The sequence below is a fragment of the Sprattus sprattus genome, assembly GCF_963457725.1.
Source record: "Sprattus sprattus genome assembly, chromosome: 16".
In the NCBI taxonomy this organism is placed as follows: Eukaryota; Metazoa; Chordata; class Actinopteri; order Clupeiformes; family Clupeidae; genus Sprattus; species Sprattus sprattus.
In genome coordinates this window covers 10,237,659-10,252,951 of record NC_137914.1, presented here as the reverse complement: position 1 = coordinate 10,252,951, position 15,293 = coordinate 10,237,659, and the positions used below count along the sequence as shown (strand labels likewise).

General features: G+C 42.0%; 2 protein-coding genes across 4 annotated transcripts; one reads left to right on the top strand and one right to left on the bottom strand.

Moving 5' to 3' along the window:
* The first annotated feature begins 5,791 nt into the window (after positions 1–5,791).
* rpl10 (ribosomal protein L10) lies at positions 5,792–8,951 on the top strand. The gene is made up of 7 exons (XM_080854598.1): positions 5,792–5,806; positions 5,921–5,952; positions 6,928–6,986; positions 7,271–7,378; positions 7,808–7,946; positions 8,244–8,406; positions 8,745–8,951. The coding sequence occupies exons 2-7, from the start codon at positions 5,930–5,932 to the stop codon at positions 8,898–8,900; spliced, it is 648 nt and encodes a 215-aa protein (XP_080710724.1). The 5' UTR covers positions 5,792–5,806; positions 5,921–5,929; the 3' UTR covers positions 8,901–8,951.
* A 272-nt stretch (positions 8,952–9,223) lies between these two features.
* dnase1l1 (deoxyribonuclease I-like 1) lies at positions 9,224–14,442 on the bottom strand. Of its 3 annotated transcripts, none has more exons than XM_080854592.1 (9): positions 14,343–14,442; positions 13,236–13,404; positions 12,939–13,027; positions 12,690–12,776; positions 12,128–12,240; positions 11,855–11,967; positions 11,605–11,762; positions 11,418–11,514; positions 9,224–9,728 (listed from the first exon to the last, which is right to left on the bottom strand). In XM_080854592.1, exons 2-9 carry the CDS (start codon positions 13,398–13,400, stop codon positions 9,531–9,533), a joined length of 1,020 nt encoding a protein of 339 aa, XP_080710718.1. In that variant the 5' UTR covers positions 13,401–13,404; positions 14,343–14,442; the 3' UTR covers positions 9,224–9,530. The 3 variants fall into 3 exon arrangements, with proteins under 3 accessions (XP_080710718.1, XP_080710719.1, XP_080710720.1); XM_080854593.1 differs by lacking the exon at positions 14,343–14,442 and adding an exon at positions 13,809–13,948; XM_080854594.1 differs by lacking the exon at positions 9,224–9,728 and adding an exon at positions 9,860–11,011.
* Between the last annotated feature and the right edge of the window lie 851 nt (positions 14,443–15,293).

Sequence of the window (15,293 nt, the reverse complement as noted above, 5' to 3'; positions counted from 1 at the left end):
TCCAGCTCTCTCTCTCCATCTCTCTTCCCATCTCTCTCTCTCTGCCCCTCCCTCTATCACTTTCTCTCTCTCTCTATCTCTCTCTCTCTTTCTCTATCTCTCTCTTCCCATGTTTCTCTCTCTCTCTCTGTCTCTCCCTCTTTCTCTCTATCCTTTCCTCAGAGGTGTTTGCCTCGCGACCCGCTCCCCTCCTTCCTTGACATAAGAGGCCTGCACTCAGTGCCCCCAAGAAGGGCTTGCACAAGAGACAACAGACAGTACAGAAGCAGTACCCAGGCAACCATCGTCAGACAGAAACAAAATTCCACCTCACCTGAGTTGTTTATAGACACGTCTGCCAATGAACAAACCTGTAATGCTTTCTCAAACACATCGAACACATTCAAGATGGAGACAGTGAAATCTGGGGGGAGAAGGAGAAAGTGTTATGAAGAGAGGCAGAGAGAGATGAAAGAGTGTGGACAGTGAAAGAGGGGGGTAAAGGAGAGAGGGCGAGATGGGGGGGGGGGGGGGGGGGGGGGGGATCCAGTGGTTTTGTCCTTATTTGGGAGGTGGAATGTGGAGGGGGGTTGAACAGCCATGAATGACTGATCTCTCTCTCTCTCGCTCTCTCTCCCTCCCTCTCACTCTCTCTCTCTTGAGACAAACAGTATGAACAGCCCTGTTTTTTTTTTTACCCCCCATTCCCCTATAGATACTCTATACACACTCACTCAAACACACACACATACATTTACACACACTCACAAACTTACACTTATACAATAACACTTACACACGATCTGCCCTGTACGGCTCTCTTTTAACCCTAGGGGGCTCTGACAAACACACACACACACACACACACACACAGACATGCATGACATAATCAGAAACATGGATTTATGGGATTATACACATGCATGGTCTTCTTCTTACTCTCTCTTTCTCACACACACACACACACACACACACACACACACACACACACACACACCAAAAACGTTAGGGGGAATGTGCCAGCTGAGAGGATGTCTTACATTATTGTGATCACAATGGTTTCTCGATCGCTTTGCTCTGTCTTACACACTCAATCACTGATCATACTGGACACCCAGTGCTACTAAAACTGCCTCAAATCATGACATAATGTACCGAATCTCAAACGAATACCTAACCTACTCACAAACACTCTATAATTTGGAGAGATGTGTTGCACAGTGACAGTATTTTTCGTACGTCACATCTGGAGTGAATCACAGAGGGCAGATGTTTGGTGGAATCAAATAACGATGATATCATACAACCTCCGGCAACAGCGCCAGAGGCCCTGGTTGTTTGTTTGTTTGTCTGGTTTACTGCACGCAGACGCCAAGGCAGATGCACCTCCTGCCCTCACCACTTCAGTTCAGCCAGTGAAGGCACTGGTCAGTGTTTGTGATAGCAGATAGACAGAGAGAGAGAGAGTGTGTGTGTGTATGCATGTGTGTGTGTGTGTGTATAAGAGAGAGAGAGAGAGTGTGTGTTTGAGAGAGAGAGAGTGTGTATGTGTGTGTGTGTGTGTGTGTGTGAGAGAGAGAGAGAGAGAGAGAATGAGAGAGAGAGAGAAAGAGAGAATGATAAAACCATTGTAAGCTTTCTGAGATAAAAAAAGATATTAATTACACCAAATGTACCTGCTGTCATGAGTGTCACTCGCAGCTGACAGATGAGTGCACTAATGACTGTGACGGTGTGGGCACAGAAGAATCAGATGAATGGAAACCTAAACGGACCACTGACTCATCTGTCCGTCCAGGAAAAGGCCAAACCACCAAGGTGAGATTAGTGTTACAACCTTGATTTATAAATTTCCCTGTGCCTCTCTGTCAGCAAGTTCAATTTTAAAGCCTGAACCCTAATCTCTCCTCACACCCATGTCACAACATCCCGAAGACAAACTCACACACGCACACACATGAACGCACACACACACACACCTACACACCAACTCCCACGCGTTCCCACCTACACATCAAGTCGAGCAGTGCATATCGGAGAGAGGGTGTTTGTAAAAGAACCTGGATGACATCATATGATCTCATGACTAAGGCAGTCGGTCCTGAGACACAGACATGCTCAGACAGGCTGCTTCAGTGCACTGCACCTCTCTCTGGATCAGTACATGCGACCCAGCCAGCAGGCCCCAGGAAGGGGGGGTTGCGGTTGGGGGTGGGGGTTGAGTACCTCAAACTGCAAATAACACAGAAACGGGGGGTTCACTCTATACTATAAAACTACTGTCATACTGTGGACATTCTAACAATGAGTGGCATTTGTGACAAGGCAGGAGATATGTTATTCCTCATTCCCTTGAGGTTTGTTGTTGTTATTGCTCATTTGGCAATCCGGCGTTAGTGCCCATGGAAACCGCCACACTTTCCATTTCCTGTTAAAAACTCTGTTGTGGACCTTAACGCCAAGTCAGCAGATCTTTTAGGTGGGGATGACAAAACTTTGTATCAGTTCTCCCTATTCCCTTTTTTTTTACTCTGCACTTCTTTCTTCAAATTAAGGAACGATGTCTTTTAACCCAATTTTTCATTTTGCCACTGGCAAACCGTGTTCTCCAACCTATCCATGTTTGAACCTAAGAGTGGCTCAGCCTACCTTTTAATAAAAGCTGATTTTTCAAAACAGTGTGGCTATCGCCCTTCCACTGTACACCCAGACAATGGTATTTTCACATTCACAGGTCGCGGATTGCTTGGTGCAGGATCAGATTAGGCCCCCGTGTTTGTGTTCTTGGTTGCTAAGAGATGTTTAGATTGAGTGGCTGATGCATCATGTTGGTAGTGAGCAATGTGGGCAGTGATGTGGGCAGAGCAGTAACTACAGTCCTACTCTGGCGCAGGTCGTGTAAGACTTTTAAAGCCATTTTCTCCTTCCCTCCACCCCCCCGCTGCCCATTTAATTAGATCTCATTGGTTTATGCTGCGGGTCTTCTTTCTTGCTGTTCAAAACCCGCTATGTATTTTATATTCTTCCTTTTTTGCCTTGTTCACCCACTACCGCTGTTCTTCCTTTCTGGGATTCTTTCACTCCTTCTCTCTCTCTTGGTCACAGACACACAGAAACACACACACACATTTATATTTAGCCCAAGTGCCCCTAGTGGGATGATCTCTGCCTTCCAGGATTTCAGCATTTGGAGTTCATTAAATGCCTATTACACCCCTTGCCCCACCTGAGCACAGTTCCTGAAACATTTGGACAAACCACACACACACACACACACACACACACACACACACACACACAGACACACAGACACACACACACACACACACACACACACACACACACACACACACACACACACACACACACACACACACACACACACACACACAAACACTCATACACATCCCTCCTCTCCTCTCTGGCTCACTCTGTCTATTTTTCTCTCCTTCTCTTTCTTTCTTGCGTTCTCTAAAGCTCTCTTTCATCCTTACTCTTATCTGCAATGGCTTCGAACTTCGAACTTTTCATCAATCATCAGAGCAACTTGCTCATAGTCGTGACAGTAAATTATTATATTAGAATGTTCTGTGCTGCCTAACTGGGTGTGGTGTAACACCCAACACTGTGACAGGAACTGAAACTCGAGAGAGCTAAGGGCGTGAGCTCAGTACATGTCCACTCTGTGGCCCAAGACTGTATGACGATGATGTAGATGGGTGTAGTGTGAACACTATCATCTATTAAACTGCAAATGGTGAGAGTCTGCAAACAAGAACATTCTCAAATCATGTTTTGAGGGCAGCCACCGAGAGAAACCATGAGGTGTGGTTGCGATGGAGTCTTAACCGCAACGTCTTGTTCAAAGAGTTTGAAGTGTAAAGTTTGGTGTGACAGCTTACACTGGCTATGTATAACCTATACTTACCTCTAAAGTGTTTTCCCCCAAACACAATCTGACATCTTTAAGTAATAGAGCAGTAATGTTGGTGGACACATGAAATAGAGAAAGATTCATAGGCCTCACTCGAAAGGCCTTCAACATGAGTGTTTGGTCTGTTGAATTCCTTGAGCTCTCCTTTGCCATAATAAAGATATGATGAAGGTCTAAACATTTATCTCATGTTATCATTTTAGGCATTTGAGTATTACAATATCAAGGAAGGAAGGTTGTTAGCCAGATAGAATGTGACTGGAATGGGAATATGAATCGAATCTGGGCCGGATTTTAACCGAGTCAGAGCCGGATCTGGCTTTCATAGGTTAGAACGTGGAGACAGATATTTGGAATGTTTATAGAACACAGTTAATTGATAGCACCTTCCAGACGACATTGTTGTGAACCCAACCACTTCTGAAAATTAAATAACTATCTGTGCTTTTGTAGGCTTTCAGTTTTTGAGATGTGTATGGGTAAGGATTTTCTAATAGATAGATGTAAATACCTCCACACTGGAGCTCAGACAGGGACTTTAGGGAGGTTAACAAAATAAAAATGTCAGGACACCTGCAGTAAATGTATTACAAGTTCCTAATTTGTTTTCCCTTCTGAATATTTCTGTCTGGCTATAGTGGTATGGTCTGTGGTTGATGGCAATCGTATTTGAGTAGGCACTGCTCGAAGTTTTCCACTGTTTCTCGCTGTTTCGCTGTTCTTTTTGCCCGTCAGCTAATAATTGTAGGGACGTCACTGAAAACTATCAATTGTCTTTCAAACCCCAAAGGGTTTTTTATGCAATCATCAATTTATCGACCAATACATGTGCAGCGATAAATGACAAATAAAAATGATGAAAATAAAAAATCTGTCTGGGGTATCCCTGATCACACTCCCATGTAAGGTATGGCTGCATGTCACTTTACAGCTTGGAATGCAAGACGAGATACCTGAGATACTTTGTTGCTGCTTGGATGTAGCAGATGTTCTATGTCATTAAGAAAGACAGACTCACAATGTACTAATTGCAATTGTCCTGCTCTTTCAATCGTTGTGATATAATGCATAATGAATGTAGTTCATGGAAAGTCATCCCACGACTGATTTACAGAAGGGATTAAATTAGACAGCAAACACTCAGATCCTTTGCAGCGTTGACCTAATGTAACGAGCACCCATTCTTAACTAAGCTGGATCAATGATCCTTGCAACATAAAATATAACATAATAAAACCAAGTGAACTTAAGTGCTAAGGGTAGGCCTACACTATATTTACTTCAGCTATAGGATTATTTAGCTGGTTTAACAAAAGACTGGTGAGTCACTGAATTCCAGTGCCCGCCCTACATTTAAACATTTGTTCTGCATTATCCAAAGTTTAGGGATATGACATCAGAAGGTTAAGGGGTGATGGGGACCACAATACTGTTCATTCTGCCTCTGGTCTCTGTCTCCCTCTTGTGGGACAAAATTAAAACGGAAGTCCTCGCCAACTTGTTTAACATGTATTCACAATCAATGTATGCTCACTAGTTCATAATTCTGAAATCAGGTGTGCTTACCCTCATGATTTGTAGTCTGAAGCATGACTTCAGAAGAAGGCAATGAATTGTCAAATGTTCAACCACAAGAGACTAAGGCAACTACAACTCCCAGATAACTTCCGGCTTAAAAAATGGTTCAACAATATACGATAAATATTTGTTTTTAACAGGTAAACATTTTATATAAGTAAAGACAGAAAAGACTTTCATAAGTTGAACAACTTTGACAAATGTTAACACCATCCTAGTAGATACACAGAACATGCTTTTATGTAACGTAAGCCTTTATGATATGACGCGGCGGAAGTAGCTACCACTTCCTTTCCTCCATTAGGTGAGTGCGTGGTAAGAACGCGGTGACTATCGCTCTTCAGAAAAATATCTAAAAATGTAACTATTTCCAACATTTCTGGTGCCGGTTTTCCTCTAATATTGTCATTTATCGTGTGTTTATTGCAGACCGCAACCATGGGTCGCCGTCCAGCACGATGGTGAGTTACGTATTTAGCTACATATTTTACATAGACACGAAGGAGGCGAATAAAAATGGCAGGGCCTTCTGATCAGACCATGTGGAGTGCAGTGTGCATAACTTGGACTTTGTGGTCCATATGTGCTTTATGCCGTTATGGGCAGAATATTGTTCTTTTTAAGGAACTCTGTTCATTTTAAAACTTTAGGTAGGGGTTCTTTCAATGGAAGATGTGTGAATTCAAATGGGTTTGTAGCTTGACATGAGATTTGCTAGCTAACTCGCTAGGTAATTTAGCGGTGAAGCTAGCTGTTCTCTGTTTCCTACTTGGGTGATGTCATGGTATTAGGTGATGGTTGAACATTTTATGGATAAAACCTACTTCATCATGACTGTGAATTTAGGCAGATATTGTACTGTTATATTAATTTACCTTAACTTATGTGACGATAATGTCAATCTAATGTCTGCTCAAATTCGAAGTATGCTCATCCATGGCTGTGGAAGACTAGCTTTGGCAAATGTTACCATGACGTTTGAGAGTTACTCCGTGTTGAAACTAATGTGATGGGTCAGGTGTGTTTTAAACTCAGATTTCCAGCAAATTGGGTAGATACATGAGCCTCACGTAGCACTTGGTTACATTGATGGTGGCTAATGTATTGTAGACACTTGGTGGTTTGCCACGCCATTGAAAAAAAGTTTTCCTGCAGCTTATTAAGCCGACCAGTTTAGTTGATGTACTGTCCTGGTGTGCAAGGGCTGCAGACAGAAATTCTCTGGTTTGTGTATATGTCTAGCTGTGAAGTGCCAGACGGTGAAAGGGACCACTGAAACAAAGTTATACTTGGCGAAGTTGTATTGTCAACCTTTTTATGTCATAACTTGATAGGGTTTGTTTTTGGAAATGTGAGGGTTAGACTGCTCCCTGCAGTATACTTTTGTAAAATCGCTGTTTCAGCAATAAACTAATAATTTTATCTTCATTCTACAGCTACAGATACTGCAAGAACAAACCCTACCCCAAATCCCGTTTCTGTAGGGGTGTGCCTGGTGAGTGTTTTCCACACCATTGAACTTGTTGAAAAGTTTTCCTGCAGCTTATTAAGCCGACCAGTTTAGTTGATGTACTGTCCTGGTGTGCAAGGGCTGCAGACAGAAATTCTCTGGTTTGTGTATATGTCTAGCTGTGAAGTGCCAGACGGTGAAAGGGACCACTGAAACAAAGCTATACTTGGCGAAATTGTATTGTTTAAAACTGCCTTATTACACATTTGTTATGGCATGGTCTGTATAAGAAGAGAATAATCCCTAGCGGCTCTCCTGTTAACCCACAGATCCCAAGATCAGAATCTTTGATTTGGGCCGTAAGAGGGCTAAGGTTGATGAGTTCCCCCTGTGTGGCCACATGGTGTCGGATGAATACGAGCAGCTGTCCTCAGAAGGTAAGTTCAAGCTTTTTGTGTTTGCAAGAGAGAACCAAGCCTCTAAGCCATTCAAGATTTTTTTGTAGTGTTGGCAGGGAAATCAAGAGTAAGTGTTTGTCTAGGTTTCCCTGTTTGTCCTTTTTTAGGCCATGTCTGTAATCTACATTGGCCTCTACACTTAAAGTTTAGCTGATGCTCTTGAGGCTGCAGCTTATTAAGCCGACCAGTTTAGTTGATGTACTGTCCTGGTGTGCAAGGGCTGCAGACAGAAATTCTCTGGTTTGTGTATATGTCTAGCTGTGAAGTGCCAGACGGTGAAAGGGACCACTGAAACAAAGCTATACTTGGCAAAATTGTATTGTTTAAAATTGCCTTCTGACACATTTAAGGCAGGGTCGGTATTAGCAGCTTTATTCTTGTGACTAAAACAATTATTTTCGTTGTCAGCTCTTGAGGCTGCCCGTATCTGTGCCAACAAGTACATGGTGAAGACCTGCGGCAAGGATGGCTTCCACATCCGTATGCGCCTTCACCCCTTCCATGTCATCCGCATCAACAAAATGTTGTCCTGTGCTGGAGCTGATAGGTGAGTTTGGCCATTCAGTCTCCGGGGAAACTCGGGGTATTAGACACTGTGTTCTCCACACGCCCAAACCCTAACGGCCATCTGTGCAATGCTTCTCCCTCCCTTCCTGAAACATAATGCTTACATGGCGTTTGTTTCGCACCTGTTAGTGTTGAGCATTCTGTTATGATTGAAGTAGGATCACTTTCGTAGAGTTTTAAGTGGAAGTGGCCCAAGCAAAACACGGGTGTGGCACTACTGACACTGTCAGATCCTGAGTCATTGTTCTAAATTAAATTGTTTCCTGCCCTCCTCCAGGCTCCAGACAGGAATGCGTGGTGCTTTCGGAAAGCCCCTGGGCACCGTGGCCCGTGTGAGGATTGGTCAGGTGATCATGTCCGTGCGCACCAAGGCCAGCAACAAGGAGCACATCATTGAGGCACTGAGGAGGGCAAAGTTCAAGTTCCCTGGACGCCAGAAGGTATTGTTAAAATTGAGAACATTTGCATTTTTGGGGATGGGTCATGTAGGTTACTGAAGTAACCTGCAGCTTATTAAATCGACCAGTCAGGTTTCTGTCCTTTTCTGGTGTGCAAAGGCTGCAGACAGCAACTCTTTGGTTTGTGTATGTGCTTGGCTGGGCAGTGCCAAGCCGTGAAAGGGACCATTGAGACAACATGCACTGTTTGTCAACGTGTACGTGTTTCATCTAGGGCAAACATTCATTTAGGTCTGTAAGTGTATGCCTATATTATTTGTATTATTTTTTGATATTTGGAAAATCTTTGCTCATGCTGTCCTGTGACTGTCACTTTCTAGATTCACATGTCCAAGAAGTACGGCTTCACCAAGTTCAACGCTACGGACTTTGACCAGATGATGGCGGAGAAGCGTCTGATTTCAGACGGATGTGGGGTGAAGTACATCGCCAGCCACGGACCCCTGGCCCGCTGGAAGCATATCCATAAGGCCTAAATGTTGTGTTAAAGTAAAAGTCAATAAATAAAAAACACTTCATTTACAGAACCTTTTGACTTGTCTCCGCTTCGTGAAGCCCCATTAAAAACATGAAGTGATTACAAAGGGAACTTAATTGTAGAATACTAGAATGATTCTTAATGCTGTAATGAATTTAGTAAAGAAGCTGAGTCTTGTGCTCAAATGTGGTAACAGCAAGTCCATTCAATGATCTGATGTGGGTATGGCTCTGCTGCCAAAGTATAGAAGGTATGGATTGTACTTAGTGGAGTTGTGAGCTGCTCTTGAATTGAGTACGCCATGAATTTCAAGTGGTTTTATTTAGATGAACATGCACACAGAGCAAAGAGAAGACTGCATGTCTTCCCTGAGAATCAACAACTTAAAAGTACACCACTATAGGGCTTTGCAATTCAGGAAGGATGTGCCCAATGTCGAAAAGCAGCCCAAGCACAGAAATGTCCACATCCCCAAGTCAAGCGAGGGCTGGGAAGTGATGACCGCATATTTTTTTTAAAGTACTGGCTTAACATAGCACACATAATACTGCACAGCCATGTCAGATTGCAGAAAGGTGCCACAGGATCATCAATAACCACAGCCCCATGTGTGTTCAAGAATCACAGCTCAGACACTGGTGGTGTTGTGGACAGTAGAGTTGTAGAATGTGTGAATCAGGCCCTTAATGAGCCTTCTGGCCAGTGCAGCTGGGCCCTTCAGCGCACCTCTGACCAGAGGGGACAGAGGGCCTCTCTGACGGCCAAGACCAGGAGCTCGCACCCTCAAGGCCACCTCCACAGGGTAGTGGTCACTCACCTCCTCTGCCTACAGAGAGATGGAGTGACAGTTAAAGCCAGTGTGCTTTTCTTACCTCAGACCATCAATCACTGGCTCATCATCACATGTCTTATCACTGATGGAGGCACAAATGGCATACAGGTGTAGGGTAGGGAAGAGAACGTTAAAACTTCAGAACTGTTCCCCAACTGCTGGGAGGAATTGTGTGTATGTTCAGGCATGCATTGCAATATGTTTTCTTTGGCTTTGATTCAGTCAGGCTAAATATGCCATCTCAGTGCTGTAGAAAAGCTCAGATAAATAGAATGTAGAAACATTTTGTGCTGATAGTACTGCATGTTAGGGCAGCTACCCAATGTCCCCTTCTACATCAGTCTTAGTTATGCAACTCATTATTTTTCACCCGTCTTCTTGAAACAAATAATACAATTCAATTCAATCTGCCAGAAGGCATAGAGTCAATGCATTAGTTCATTATTACTGTTAAAGTTAAAACTGCGATTTCTTTGTAATAATTTCAACCAATTCTTTGCCAGTTATACCAGTTATGTGATTTACTGAAGAGTCCAACAAGATAGAAAATAAAGAAAAAGTACAGAAGTGATCAGGCTTACTAGTCTGATATAAACTCAGTCTGTTCCTTATGTTCATTTGGAGTTGAGAAGACCCTATCATTCAAAGACGTCATATCACAGACATACAATGACTTCATAGATGTTGTACACATTCATAATTATGCAGAAAAATAAAAGTTCTGTTGCAAGTAAAATCTTACTAATATCAGCCAGATGATTTTGTGCAATCGCAAGCTGCCAAAAAGTTTGGACAAAATACAACATTTATAAGAATAACATTTCTTAGAGACTCACTCAAAAATATCAAATTTAAAATAAATGTTTATACATCTTAAAGCTTATCTCCACCTAAATACAGAATACAATTCCATGCCTTCACACTCTTGATTTGTGCTTGATGATAGGCAGTTCGTCCAATCTCATTTTCTGAAGATGTCCACAGATTGATTGAGAGGTATTTGGATCCTAGTGCTGTGTTTTAAAAGTTGAGGTAAAATATTTCCCCCTATCTCTATCCCTCTTCAGTGTCTGTGCCATTTCCGTCAGTCAAAATGGGTTCTTCGGAGCATTCCTCCCGTCTTGCTCCCTCTCGGCCGTTCAGTCGTTTATCGTGCTTACAAGCGAGGGCATAAGTACACACAGGGCAGCAAGGAACAGGTGAGGGGTGAGGGCTGCTCTTAGCCCTCCACCTTTTAGCTCCACCTCCACAGGGTAATGGTCACTTACATGAAGAGCCTGTGTGAATAACAACCGTGACATGTCGGGAGGTGTGTGACCATGTATAAGTATATCCCAGACTTCCATGGAAAGAAGGCCTGATTGCAAAGGTACCTGTCAGATGATTCTGACAAGCACCTCTGGAACCAGGAGTTTTCTTATTCACGTATTAGAACACATATAAATACTGTGCCATCTGAGAAGCCAGAGCATTGCCCTAGAGCTTAATTTGTCACAATAGCACAATTATGAAGATAAATAAAAAATTTGGGACAAAAAGATTAAGAGCTGAAATAAAAAAAAAGACCAAAATATAGCTACCTCAAACTTAGATGAAGTTTGGAAATGTTTAGACTTCGTTTGAGACTGAGATCTGGTAATGGCCCTGCCTCTTAAATAGCCTTTAAAAATCTGTTACTCTTACCTGCTCCTCGGTCAGGCGATACTCCTCAGCGAAGTTGAAAGCACCTGCTGAATTGGGAACAATGCCTCGGGCAAAGTTCTCTCCATGGATGACGATCCTGAGGCGAATCGAATGAATCTTAAGCGTTTTAATCTCCAATGCTTTAAATGGTTGTAAATTATGCTTATTAAATGTTATGTGATATTACCTATCATAAGCGCAGTTGGTTGATTCTTTCACTGTGGTGTCTATGTCATCCCCAATCAGCCAGATGAATGAGGGGTCAGTGTAGAGGCGGATGTTCTTGCGGTTCTTCTTTGCCACGTACCCACAGGCTGCGTTGAAATCACCCAGGAACATCACGTTCTACACGACAAAGACAACGACTTGAAGAAAGACTAAATTGTGGGAAGATGGAGCAAAAATGTTCCTAGAATGTTCCAGATTCTCTGACTTACCTCCACCCTCCATTTCTTTTTTATAGCTACAAAGACATCGTAGAGTTCATCAATCTCTTTTGTGGCATTGGAGGGAGAGGTGTGTTGTGGTATCAGAACAAATTCACCCAGCACTGTTAAAACACAAAAAAAAGCTTAACAAGAAAAAAAGTTCTATATTGCCAAACCTTTTCACCACAAAAGGTCCAACATCATTCAATACAATCAGAAATACAAACAGTATAGAAACCAGTTGGTGATAGTACCACTGATACTAAGAGATGCCATACGAACCAGTTTTGGGAGCTCGGAACCACACTACAAATGGTTCTCTAGCGAAAGCATCCACGTCCCCTTTCTGTGTGTCAGGATACTGATACTCATCTTTCACACTGACCGTATCTGTCCTGTAAGAGAGGGTTGTGTAAAAGAGTGCTTGTATAGCAAATAAAAAAACATGGTGACTATAATGATTACAAAAACAATAATATAAATAATAATATACATATACATAAACATAACATAATGATATAGCGATAAAATAAGTATGGAATACGTCACAATTTTCTCAGTTTCTCATTTTTCTTTGCCTCAACAAAGGCTTTTATATAAAGTATTAAATAAATATCAGTAAGCATGTTCCACACTTTTTCCCTGTGTCATTTCGCATTTTAACACATAACTTAATTTGTTTTGGTTTCCTTGTGGACTACTTGAGTTATTACCAACATCTGGTGAAAATGTCATGTCAATGTCGATGTGTTCAATACTTATTTTACCCGCTGTATGTTCTTATTATGTTTACACTTCATAATCTAGTCATGTGTGGTCCTGACAGAGATGTGTTCTCTCTCACCTGTACACAAACACATACTGCTCCTGATAGGAAGACCTCCCAAGGCGCTCACTGGCCACAAAGTCATAATCGTGGCGAGAGTCATACCTGAGATTAAGACAGAAAATCATTCAGGGGTTAATACACACGACTGACGTAGTGTGGGTGTTTTCAGTTTAAACTAATAGTGTCTAAATAGCGCAACTTATCGTTTGACTTTCACCAACACCTACATGATTTGTGTGGATGTAGCTGCTGAGGGTGTAATACCTATTCAATGCCGCAAGCAGGGTGGGGATGGCTTCTCTTTTGTGGTCCCTCACCTCCTGAAGCAAGGCAATGTCACACCTGGACAGGATCTGAGCAACATTGCACACACATTTTGGTCAGAGTAAATGTCAGTTTCTACTTTCACTTCTTTTTGGTCCTAAAGCCACAACATTCCCTTAGCTAATCTATCTCTATACACACCACTGAAATTGTTATCATTACATTGAATTCATTCAAAATAATTAAAACATAAAATCCCCACACTGACTCATGACAAATTGGTTGATTGGCACTCACCCGAACCAGAGTGTGCATGACTGGGACATCAGCTGACTTAGAGTCTCCAAAGCTCTGGACATTAAACGCACATATTTTAAAGGCTAAGAGAGGACAAAGGACATTTGCAAAAAGTGCAAGTAGTATCCAGGGCCCAGTACTTTTATTGGCAGTCACTGGCATCATGGGACTGTGAAAAGAAAGAAAAAAAAGTTAGAACAGTTCTAAGATCAGTTCTTACATGACAATTAGGAAGATGAACATTTGACATTATTGAAATACATTGCGATCTATAAATACTCAGTGGATGTGTGGTGATTGATCAAAATGAGCTCTGAAATGGATGCACTGAATTTCCCCTTTCTGTGAAACTGAAAACTGTGGCTTTTTGTTACATCTTCTTTTCAATGAAAACTTTCGGTCTGTGGGAAAAATAATATTATAGCCGGGTAATTTTGCTTTGTGACCATGATGTTCCTGAAGTCTTATAACTGTGTCAAATGTATGTTTAAATTGTTTAGAACTGTAAAAAGTATTCCCATTCCCTGTCAGTTTGAAAGTGTATTAGTCCATCTCATCAACTAGTTTGATTACCTGAAGGATTTGGAAGATGAATTCAGCTCGCCAAGTACATACTAATTACACCATCAGGTTATCATGTTATTATGGAAAGGAAAATCACAGGAGCACTTTAATGAAGAAAAGGGCTATTCTGTTTAGAGGTGGGCTCCGTCACCAAGCCAGCACATATTGATTTGATACCAATACTGCATTCCTGAGAAGAGATAAGCCCTGACATGTTGAACTGTGTTTCAGTCTTAAAATAACTGCATACCATCTAAGCAAATGCAGCCTAACCAAAGAAAACACATTTTGATTCTTAACATGGTCGTTTCATTCAAGTGAACAAATTAAGCAACAGCAATAGCAACAACAAACAGTCAGATCTACAGACGACAGAGACAGAACACGTCCTTATGATTCTCTGCTCTGTCACTCTTCTGTATATATATAACTTTTCTCCTGAACTACTCAACTTTTCCACTCCTCAGGAAAAGGAACCGGAAAAGGAAAGGAATTCTGTTTTCCTGATTTACAGACACATTGTTGGATTAAAAGTAGGCTTACCTCTCTCCAAACGAACCAGTTGTGTTAGAGTTAAGAAGCTAAATGTTTCTTTTGAGCTGCGCGCTTCCTAGTTGATCTCCCTCGAGCTGGTTCTTTGGCCCAACCCCCTCTGTTTTCCTTCCTGTGAGAGGGAGGGGCTGAGTAAACTTGTTTCTAAAAGTGTATTGCAGTTGCTAAGAGCTCTTTACAGTAGAAGTAGTGAATCACACTACAGACAGAGATATCCTTTAGGGTGTGCTCCACAACCTCAAGAATACCTCCCAATTTATATGAAGCCGTATGAAGCATTACCGTGGTCACTGGTTCCACAGTCTCATGGCCCTGGCGGCCTGGTGTTTGCTGTTTGGGCTATGATCTCACATGGGTAAAGCCCTTATCTGTATGAATATGTATGTGGTTATCTCTCAGTTACACCTTAATCTTAAATATTGGTTCATCCTGTCTATACGCGTGGATTAAGTCAGGCTGTATAAAAGAGTGTATTAACGAAATCGGTGGGAAAAAAAAAAAAAAAAAAACTTTACAGCTCATGTTCTGTTACCAGGATTCTTTCATCAATGTTTATTTCCAGGATTTTTAGGAAATAAAGTGTTTTGTTACAGTGACAGGTTTATGTTCAAATGTAACCAACCACTCAACACTTAAATTCTGTCAAAAGGTTTATAGAAAAATAATCTACCGGTGATAGAGAAGACACAGGTAGACATAGGTGATTAGTCATCGTAATTGTCATGTTCCTTTAATTATTGGCATGTAGTTGCTGTTGCTCTGCCCCACAAAGGTGTGAAGGAAGAAGCCAATGTGTGGTCCCTGCCCACACATTAACAAATACATGAAGACTTTGTAAGCATGTGTACCAGCAAGTGAGTGATGATGCCATCATCCTTAAGTCCCAGGGCCTTAATTTGAATGCAACCACGGGTTCTTACGCTCAACAAAGAAGGGCATCAG